Below are 11,250 nucleotides of genomic sequence, written 5' to 3' on the forward strand. Positions count from 1 at the left end.
GTGAGGGGCACTAGCAGGGCTGCGGTACTCTGGGCGGGGAGTGAGGGGCACCAGCAGGACTGGGGAGGCTGGGGGGGGCGCTTTCATTTTAATCATGGATTTTGGGGGTTTTATCAGAGAATTTGTGCTTTTTTATCAGGGAAATTTATAACAAATATCAACACTTCTTCCAAAGTGCCCTAATTTTCAGACTTTCTGTTATTATCAGGTGTGTTCTAGGCTCTCTGGCACCACCCTTATCAATCAACCTTAACAATCACTTTTAAGAACCTTGTCACAAATTCACATGCAACAGTACCAATCATTGGTTTTGATGTTTTACAGTTACGATATGTTAAGGCGATAATCCTTGCCTGAAAGGGAACAATTTTGCAATGCTAAGTGGGTATTTAATATGTGCTAAACCATTGGAACATTTGGCTGCTTATATTTTAACTGTACTTAGTATGTGTTAAGTTGAACATGTGATACCACCTTAACCCTCTGCTATCTGCGAAGTCTACTTTCCTGGTGGTCAGCTTTTGGTGAAGCCTGCTTTGGTCAAAGAGTTGTATATGTATTGATCACTGCTTTTATTAATCAATACTCCAGCAAGACTTACAGTGTTGTCATGTCCTTCAGGCTGCTTGCAGATGTAAAAACCAAAACAAAACAGCGCTTTACTTTAAACTTGGCATGCTCCCATGCCAAACTCAGCACATGCCCAGAAGAGGCAGCATATTGGTTCAGCCTGGATCTGCAGCATCTGTATGTTTTTTACTACTTTTATCTAACAGCTGATTGAATAAGAAACTGCAGAGTCAGGTTGAACTAACTTGCTGATTCTTCAGGTACAGTGCATTTTTTCCATGTCTGCAAGCTGCCTCAGTGCTTTTGAGAGGGTTGACAAAATTGGATAAAAGAATCCTTAGTTATATTATGCTGCATTAAATGTGTAAGCATTGTCAAGTCCCATTCACTTGGTCTAGGAAAAATGTTCCCCTCAGGGCATGATATCCCATAATTTTCCTTTCTTGGCAATCTAGTTTCTTTCTTTCAAGTAGAGATTCTCAGCCTGACGTAATGGCCATTGAAGAGCTCATAGATAGACCTACGAGGACATCTGTCCTTTCTCTGTGGTTAGAGGGGGAGGTGTGGGGGAAAGGAGCTCTGAATCTTTTTGCTGTAGTAGCATTGGGTGCTGGTCTCAAACAAAGTGACATTCCTGCTTCAAATTGCCTGAAAGTCTGATTTGGGATACTGCAGTATTTCTGTGCTGTAGAGTAAGGGATTTGGTTCTCAGAATGAGCATAGCTGATGTTTTTGCTTGTTGTCTCTCCCTTAGAGTTGTTAATGTTACTCCAGTCCCTGGAGACTTGCTTCGAGAGAATACTGAGGATGTCTTACAGGGTGAACACCTGAGTGACCAAGAGAATGCTCCCCCCATTCTGCCTGGCCGGCCAGCAGAAGGTCTGGGACAGGCTCCAAACATCGCCTTCAATGAGGCTGAAGTTTGGGAGGAGACAGATGTGAACCGCAACAAACTCAGGATCAGCATCAGCAAAGTAAAGAACCTTTTTTCTTATTTGACAAGCAGGACTCTTCTCAGGGATAAAAGCTTAAAACATTCATCAGTTGTGAGGCAAAAGGGGGCTAGGTAAGATCATCTAGTATGGCCTCCTGCAGGACACAGGCCAGAGGGATTCCCTCTGTGACTCCTGAATGAGGGAAAGGGGAGAGAATTCAGCTTCCAACTGAGCAACACTACTGAGTTCAACGGTGTGTTGAACAGAGGGACTCTTTTAGACAGGTAACCCATGATACGTAGGCATGAACCAAACCAAATAAAGTCCTTTACTAAACAGGGTAGCTAATTATGGATGATGTAGAGAAGGCTAAAATATTTAATGTTTTCAGTCTTCACCAAAATGTCAGCTGTTAGGTGATGAGTACAAATAACATCAAGAAGAGGGGAGTTTATATTCTCAAGTCTACAGTAGGAAATAACCAGTTAGATAACTTAGCAACTTAAAATCAGTAGGGTCTGATGAATTTCATTCAAGAGTATTCAAGACATTGGCTAAAATAATTGCTGAAACATTAACTCTTATCTTTGAAAACTCATGGAAGTCAAGTGAGATGAAAACTCATGGAGGTTAAGTGAGGTCCCAGAGACCTGGAAAAGGAAAAATATAGCGCCAGTCTTTAAAAAAGGCAAAAAAGGGGTTTTATTTTGATTCCCAGAGACATACTAGATCATATAATCAGTCAATCCATTTGTAAGCACCCACAAGATAACAAGGGGTGCCGCGTCTGTGCAAGATGCCGGCTGTGCAGTCATTACTGTGAAGTCATTTAGTACTAAACTACTGTGCAGTAACCTGACTAAACCCTTCGAAAGTCAAAGTATATCATATCTATTCTTTCTCACATCCATAAAGCCCATCACCTTATCAGAGAAGAAAATTAGGTTGGTCTTGACAAAATCATATCCTCATCACCTTGGCCACATCTACACAAGACACAAAAATATATTCAAACTATAGCCACCAACAGTTTTTATTATCAGATGATTTTCTCATTCAGTAACCCTTGTATAAGCAAGTAGGGTTTATCTCCACAACAGCTATTTTGGGACTACTGTTCCAGAGTACTTCCATGTTTAGATCCTAAACTTAGAACAGGTTTTCACCTGTGGGATTGAGAAGTTAGGAGGTATATAGAAATAGCTGAGGGCCCTGGCACATGTTACATTTAAGATATGATTAAGGTGTTATTTGTACCATAAATAATAAGATGGTTACACATTAAAGTTAATTTATGGTGTGTGACTATAACAATCGAGCCACAAACATCTTCTGTATATAATGTGTAACATTTTTGTGCCTCTTCTGTATTATGCCTTAAATTGAATGTGTGACATGTTGGGGTTGACCTGTGACAGATCCCCAGACTAAGTTCAGTGTAGAGATCCAGCATGGGGCAGCCCCAAGGCCAGGCCATCTGCTGTCTATCTGGGGGCAACATTGGGTCCTAGATGTGGCACCACTGTTTGATTAGTAGAGGTAAAAGTGCGGGGTGCCAAATGGAGCTTCTCCCTGACCTGGGTCTCACTGCACCCAGGGCCACCACTGAGGTGGATTCCCCAGGCTTTCTTTTTGGGGACTTTAAACCCCTGCCCAGCAGCTCTAGCCATTCTGCCTAGTGTAGGGGATAAGAGGCTCCCAGGGGGGTTTAAAGTCTCCAGTGTGATAAGCTCTTTGGCTCCCCCACTTCCTAAGCTGGAAGCCTCTGATTCCATCCACCAAGCATCCCAGCCAGATCTGTGGAGTGTAGGGTTTTGACAACCAGTTTATTGTTGTCCCAACCAAGGCAGCCCTGGTCTTATACCAGATTGCCAGACTGATTGTCAGTATGGCCCCAGTGCACAGTGGAGCTGGTTTGAGTCCCTGCTAGGTTCCTGGGGCCAGCTGGTAAACATCTGATTATTGACCAGGCTGGACCTGTGGGCACTCCTCTTTCAACTTGCCTGTGCAGGAGGAGACTGGGATTATGATCCAGGGCTCCCCCTGCACTGGAAAGTATTAATGGCATGATTTGGATCTGATTCTTGATTCCAGTTGCACCTTTTGCCGTGAGGCATGGCAGGAAGTGTGATTGGTGGGACTGGGGATCAAATCCTATCACACTATTAAATGAGCATGTACCAGGGGCCTAATTCACATCACTCCTTAATCCAGAATAATATTTCAGAGCCAACTCCTTTTCTCCTCCAAGTACAGTCAAGGAGGTCATGAGATTATATCTATGACAGGAAAGAATAAAGTGAAGAATGACAGTCACAGATGGGTGACCAGTATCTGTAATAAGATACTTGATTTTCTCTGGGTTTTCTCCCATACAGACTCACTGCATGGTAGATGAGGAACAGAGAAGTGGCATCTGCCCCAGCTCCCCCATCCGAGTCCCTCCAGAGTCCCCAACTGCTCAAGTACGCTCTTTGAGATACCGTCGTGTGAACAGTCCTGAGTCAGAGCGCGTGTCCACAGCTGATGGGAAAGCAGATCTGCATGAGAGAAGGTATGCTCACCCTCCATGACCTCCACTTCTGCTTTTGGTAGTGCTCTAAATGTTGGCAATCAGGGCCAAAACCTTTCTGAATGTAACAAGCAGGTGCTGTGGCTTAGAGGGGGCACTGTGAGGGGTAACTAGCTGGTGCCAAGTGAGGGCAGCAGGACAGGACCTAGCCCTGCCATGCCCTGCTCTTTCCACAGCTTGCCCTCTCCCCATCCCCACTGAGGCTGATCTTGTAGGGTCTCATTCACCAGCAACAATGCCCCTGACTCTTCTTGTGGCACCTCAGGGTGCAGCAGCACCACAACTGAGAATCATTGGTGTAGGGCCTTGCTTTGCTCACTGAATAGACAGTTGTTCAATGTTTTTTGAGATGTAAGAGTTTTTCCCTTCACCCTTGCAGCTGCCTCTCCTCTTGGTTTCATCTCCCCTTTACCTGCTCCCTCTGGAATACTCATGAATCTCATAGAATGTTATCATCCATGTGTGACCTTTTTATCCCTGTTTTGTCTGACTCATGGCTTTCACCAAGGCCTGAATAAGACCCAGCACTTCCTCTGTTCCCACTGTCTCTAGTGACATGCTTGTTCTGTCTCTCCCCTAGCCTGGAGACTTCCTTAGAGAGACAAGGGCATAAATATATAGGGCTATTCCTCCTGCTCCTATAATTTCTTTCTTCCTCCTCCTCTGAAAATCACACCATCTGACTTGTCTTTTTTTCCCTACCTGTATGGCTATCCTTTGTTCCCTGCCTGACTTCCCCTGGTTTGAAAGTGTCCAAAGGCAGGTGACAAAAATGATAAGGTCTTAGAAGGCAAGACATATGAGGACAAGCTGAAAGAAATAAGCATATTCAGCTTTCAGAAAAAAGCAGTTAAGGAGGGAATGATATCAGGTTTCACATATCTGATGGGTTGCCATAAACAAGAGGGAGAACAAGTTTTCTCCCTTGCTGCAGAGAGTAGGATGTGTAGCAATGCCTTGAAGTTGCAGCAGAGTAGGTTTAGATTGGATAACAGGAAAACTTCACTGTTTGAACAGTGGGACAGTGGAATAGACTGCCAAGGAAAGTCATGGGATTTCCTTTATTGAAGTTTTTCAAGAATATACTGGGTACGCAGTAGTTAAGGATAATCTAGAAGTATTTATGCCTGGAGTGTACAGTGAAGAGGAAGAGTCGGGAGCCCAGGAGACCCACCAAGATTTCATGCCCATGACTCTTTTTGTGGCACCTCAGGGTGCAGCAGCACCACAGTTGTGAATCATTGGTGTAGGGCCTTGCTGTGCTTAGCCAATTCATGGTATATCCTTGAAAAACGTCAATAAAGGAGATCCCATGACTTTCTCATATGATTTCTGGGAGATCACAAGAAGCTGTCCATTCTAGAGCAGGTGGATACTGGGGAAGACCATGTTCAGCAGCTCTACAACCAGCTCAGTTATGAATGAAAAGTAAGTAACTGAGCAATTTATGGTGGAGAAACAGAAAGAGGAGTTTTCATTGTTCAGTTAGAGGGTGTAATGTGTGGAGTTCTGCTTGCTGTTTCCAGTCTACAAGGCAGAATAGACGATGTAGGGTGTTTGGTTTTTCCCATGTTTCTGGGCTTCTCTGGTTGCCACATGCTGGGAAAGAATTTTATTCCCTCTCCTAGTCTTGCAGGTGTCAGGGTTTATTTAGCTTTCTGGTTTTTGGTTTGGGGATTTTTTTTTGCCTTCCTCAGAAGCATTGGATGTTGGCCACATCCAAAGCTGGAGATTTTGATGAGGGTGTGATGATGCTTCTCCTGAGACTTAAAAACCCCAGAATTTTCTGGATAGATGGTCTTGCTTCTCTTCTCAGGGTCAGACTGATTGCCACATTTGGGCTGAGGAAGGAATCTCATAGCCAGATTGGCATGGACTGTGTGGGGTTTGCCTTCCTCTGCACCCAAAGTCATGGCCCTCTTCCTGGAGTTTCTTGAGCATCTTTTAACAATTATTTCCTGTCCTTGCAATGGCAGGACATTAATATTTCCTTGTCTCCCTAATTTAACTGTGGCAAGCTAGGATATTTTTTATGTTTTATGGCATCATATCCTGTAGTTTTGTGAGAAGATCAGTTCCAAAATTTTAAAAGTAGATTAGATAAAGCACTTGCCTAGGATGATTTAGATAGGAATGATCCTGCCTCAGGGAAGGGTTTGGAATAGATTACTTCCTGAGGTATCTTCAAGCCCTACTTCTCTATGATTCCATTTTAGCCACTGTGCAGAGGAATCACCATAGCAGAAGCTCTGTCACCCCAAGGACTTTTCTCCACTACAAATCCCCACTCCCTCTTTGGCTCTGCTATCTCCCTAGTTACCAACATATCTCCTTCACTCACGCTGAACACATATGTAGCAGAGAAATAGCTATCTCTTCCTCCCTCCTTAATCTCTCCTCATCTTCATCTAGTTGCCTAAGAGAAAATGGACAAGAATCAAGTGGAACCCCATATCTCTATCCCTCTTCATGGTACTTTCCCTTGTGGTATCTCCTCACCTTCTCCCCAGTCCCAGCCACTGAGATCAACATCTTATCTTCTCTCTTCCTATAAGACCTGCCTCTTGCCCCCATAACTCCATCCTCCCAATACAAGCATGGTTCAAGCCCTTTTGTTTTAAAGAAAAGAAATTCATGCCTCTCAGCAACTACCACCTGTTCTCTTGTCATGTCAAATGTGTTGTTCATAACCACTGTCTCAGGTTCCTTTCCTCCTGATAGCCTAAACCCTCTTCAATTGAGAGGTATCTCTCTGCAGCACATTAAGCTTGCTCTAATGAGAGTCACTCATGGTCTCTTGACCTGAGCTCAGGGGTAATTCTGCATACTCTCATCTTGAGATCTTGCCTTCACTCTGCCTCTGTGACTACGCACTCTTGTGGTGCTCCTCCTTCCTCTCTTAGTTATTCATTCAATGAGTTTCTTTCATTCCCATTCCAGACTATGGTGAAGGCCTCATGGGACTTTCTCCTGGGCTCCTCCTTTTCAGTCCTCAGCTTGTGTTGACCACCACATACCTAACCCTCTGCTTGGGTCCCATCTCTTTACTTCCACACTGATCAGCCATTTTAAAAGTGCTCAGTAGCTGTGCACATGTCTTATGTCATGGCTGTAGAGCACTTTCAAAGATCCGCTCACATGAAAAAGGTAACTTGTACAAGCACCCTTAATTTCAAGGTCTAGCACTACCACTGACCATAAAGAAACCGATGGTTTGTTGATTAGGTCAGATTACTGACATATATTTTATACTAAAGCACATTTTATATTGAATACCATATTTCATATAAGCATACCTTCCCTGGAGATCTTCAAAAGACAACTGGATGCACACCTCGCTGGGGTCATCTGAGCTCAGCAGTCTTAGAACGGGGGGGTGGACCTGGTAATCTTGTCAGGCCCCTTCCAGCCCCTAACTTCTATGAATCTATGAATACATATGGTACAAATGAACAAAGTTTGTCATTGGCTTTTGATAAAGTCCAAACACGATGGTAGTGCAATTTGTGGAGATACCTGTGCATGTAGAAACAACCTACCCCAAAACAAACCGGTGCAGATTGAGGTGCCTTGTTACAAAATGAGCCTGAAGGAAAGGGTGTGGGAGTGGGACTGGCAAGATGGGCTGGGGTCACTGCAGCAGGTGGAGGAGCTGAGGGTGGAGGGCAGATGATAAACCTTCTTCAGATACATGGGGAGTTGGAAGAAAAACAAGGGCAACATTGGACCCCTGCTAAACCAAATGGGGCAGCTGACAACTGACACTCAGGAAAAAGCTAATCTGCTTAATGATTACTTTGCATCAGTTTTCTACCAGCCCAAGCTGACCACTCTGCCTAACATGATGTGGGTGACCAGGGTGAGGGTGAATACATGTCCACTAGGACTGTGCAAAATGGCAGCATTCCATTTTGACCAGTGTTTTGATGTTTTATGACAACAGTGTTGAATTTTGTTTTGATTTGAAAGAGCTGTTCTGTTCTGTTCTGTTCCATTCAAAACAGGGTCAAAACAGCAAAACTGTTTTGACATTTTGCCTATAGGATATAATGGAGAAGGACAAAACAGCCTATAACTTTGTCATTTCTGGCTTGATTTGGATGAAACTTGCAGGCATGCTAACTAGGATAACGAGTTAATGAGCAAGGATTAACACCTACCAAACCACAGACCAAGGAGAGGAAAGAATCAATACAGAGCCGGGAACTGCTTCTGCCCCAAGACAGACACAGTCAGTTGCACAAGCACCCATGTCATGAGTTTTGCCTGTCAGCAGCGAGGGGTGCAGGGCCCTAGAGCCCCCCTGCACCTATCTCCTTAATAGCTGGCAGGCTTTGTGGCCACAGCAGGGCCTAGCAGCCAGGCCTTCAGTAGTTTCCCCCCCCTCCCTCCCCCGCCCATGCCCCAAGACAGACACACTTGCACAAGCACCCATGACATGAGTTTTGCCTGTCAGCAGCTAGAGGTTCAGAGCTCCAGAACCCAGAAGCCCCTGCACCTATCTCCTTGACAGTTGGCAGGCCTCAGCAGGGCCTAGCAGGCCTGGAGCTTTCACCCTACTGCAGCTTAACACACACAGTATCACCCATATCACGAGTTTTGCTTGTCCACAGCGTGAAGTCCAGTTTCCCCCAAACCCCTGCACCAATCTCCTTGAAACTTGGCAGGCTTTGTGGCCTCTGCAGGGGCTAGCATGCCTATACTTTTGACCACACTGTGGCTTAACACATACACATGACACAAGTTTTTCTGTCATAATTTTGGGGTGCTGTTTCCCCAAACCCCCTGCATCTATCTCCTTGAGACATGGTAGGCTTTATGTTCTCAGAAGGGGCTACAATTTCTGCAAGTGTCATCCAAATCAGGCTAGAAATGACAAAGTTATAGGGTGTTTTATCCTTCCCCATTATAGCCTAGGGGTGGAACGTCGAAACAGCGTCAAAACGGTGAAATGTTTTGACTTGCCTTGTTTTTTTTTCAAGGCTGCTTCAACTATATCTGTTCCATTTCAATTTTGCTGTATTGACTTTGAAATGGGTCAAAACAATATCGAAATAAAGCTGGTGGCAAAATTTCACACAGCCCTAATGCCCACCATTAGCGTAGATCTTGTGAGGGAACACCTTAAGAGACTGGACACCCACAAATCAGCTGGTCCAGATAGATTTCACCCAAGAGTGCTAAAGGAACTGACAGACATCATAGCAAGGCCACTGACAAGGATATATAAGAACTTTGCGTTTGGACAAAGTACCTGAAGATTGGAAGAGGGCCAATGTGGTGCCTATCTTCAAGAAAGGGAGGAAAGAAGATCTGGGAAACTATGGACCTCAATTCCTGAAAGATTTTGGAAAAATTATCAAAGAAACCATTCTTGACTGGCTAACAGAAGGCAACATTCTGAGGGATAGCCAGCATGGGTTTGTTGCAGGTAGGTCTTGCCTGACTAATCTCATTTCCTTCTATGACCAGGTGACACATCACCTGGACAAAGGGGAAGAGGATGATATAATATAGTTAGACTTTAAAAAAGCCTTTGACCTGGGGTCCCATGATGTCCTCATGTAAAAATTGGGCAACTGCGGCCTTGATTACCCTACGGTCTGATGGCTGAGGAACTGCCTTCAAGGTCAGACCCAGAGAGTGGTAGTCTACAGAACCAAATCAACATGGGACTCAGTGACCAGTGGTGTCCCCCAAGGCTCTGTTCTCGGACCTGTACTCTTTAATGTCTTTATAAACTATCTGGACTCTGGTGTCAGAAGCAGACTGGCTAAGTTCACTGACAACACCAAACTTTGGAGAAGAGCGTCCACACTTGGGGATAGGCCGGTGATCCAGGCTACCCTCGATAGGCTTGCAAGGTGGGTGGATGTAAACCTGATGGCATTCAATGTGAAGAAATGCGAGGTGCTCCACCTTAGGAAAAAACCCTGCATCATACTTTTAGGCTTGGCAGTGCTACATTCACTAGCACCAGGGCTGAAAGAGACTTGGGGGTCATGATTGACCACAAGATGAACATGAGCCACCAATGCGATACTGCAGCCAGCAAAGCAAACTTAACTCTGGCTTGCATCTACCAATGCTTATCAAGCAAGACCTAGGAAATCATCCTCCCACTGTACTCAGCCTTGATGAGGTCACAGCTGGAGTACTGAATCCAGTTCTGGGCTCCACAATTCAGAAAGGGCGTAGAGAAGATTGAAAGTGTCCAGAGGAGAGCCACATGCATGATCAGAGGCCAAGAGAACAGGCCTTATGAAGAGAGGCTGAGAGCCATAGGACTTTTCAGCCTGCAGAAAGGTAGGCTCAGGGGTGACTTGGTGGCAACCTATAAGTACATAAGGGGTGTGGAGCAGGATCTGGGAGAATGCCAGCTCACCAGAGCACCCTAAGGAATAACAAGGTCCAGTGGTCACAAACTCCTGCAAGATCATTTTAGGATGGAAAAACTTCACTACTGTCTGAACCCCTAAGGCCTGGAATAGATCCCTCAGAGGTGGTGCAAGCACCTACTTTGGACACTTTCAAGAAACAGTTGGATGCTTATTTTGCTGGGATCCTTTGACCCTAGCTGACTTCCTGCCCCTTGGGCAGGGGGTTGGACCTGATGATCTTATGAGGTTCCTTGTGGGCCTAATGTCTATGAAATCTATAAACCTCATTGCCCATTCTGGGAATAGAAGAAAATGAGAGGTCCTAGAGCATGAGTTTTCAAACTTTTTTAACAAGCGTACCCCTTCTGTACTCAAAGCTCAAAGTTTCAGCTCATGTACCCCTTTATATTTTTTTCTTTTTTTTAAGGGGGGGCGGAGATTGAGGCCCTGTGGTGAGGGCAGGGGAAGGCGCTACTCAGTTGGGGTGGGGTAGGGTGTGGGACAGAGCCACAAACAGCTGTGTGCACCCTGGGAGGGCTTGGCGGTTGTTTGCCCCCAGATCTGCGTGTCGGGCACAAGTGGGCTGTCGCTGTGGGCTGGGGTCCTGGGTTCTTCCTGGCAGGAGGCTGGGTTGGGCTGTGCTCAGGGTGGGTGGTGCTGGTACTGGCACTGGGAGGGGGGTTGAGGGGCCTATGGGAGCAGAGCTACAGGGGGGCTGCACCCACTCCAGAATTCACCTTAGGCCCCTCAACTCCCCTCCCAGCACCAGCGCCAGTGCCAGCACAGCCCAGCC

At 45.5% G+C, this 11,250-nt stretch overlaps 1 protein-coding gene across 1 annotated transcript in view; it reads left to right on the top strand.

Annotated features, from left to right (window-relative positions):
• Positions 1-11,250, top strand: part of TTBK1 (tau tubulin kinase 1) — a 288,897-nt gene that overhangs the window by 224,902 nt on the left and 52,745 nt on the right. Inside the window, exons 10-11 of the mRNA XM_019549020.1 lie at positions 1,325-1,544; positions 3,884-4,059. Of these exons, the coding sequence (XP_019404565.1) occupies positions 1,325-1,544; positions 3,884-4,059 (396 nt within the window). The remainder of the gene's footprint in view (positions 1-1,324; positions 1,545-3,883; positions 4,060-11,250) is intronic.

Source organism: Crocodylus porosus, unplaced genomic scaffold (genome assembly GCF_001723895.1).
Source record: "Crocodylus porosus isolate Cpor-Errol unplaced genomic scaffold, CroPor_comp1, whole genome shotgun sequence".
Taxonomy (NCBI): Eukaryota; Metazoa; Chordata; order Crocodylia; family Crocodylidae; genus Crocodylus; species Crocodylus porosus.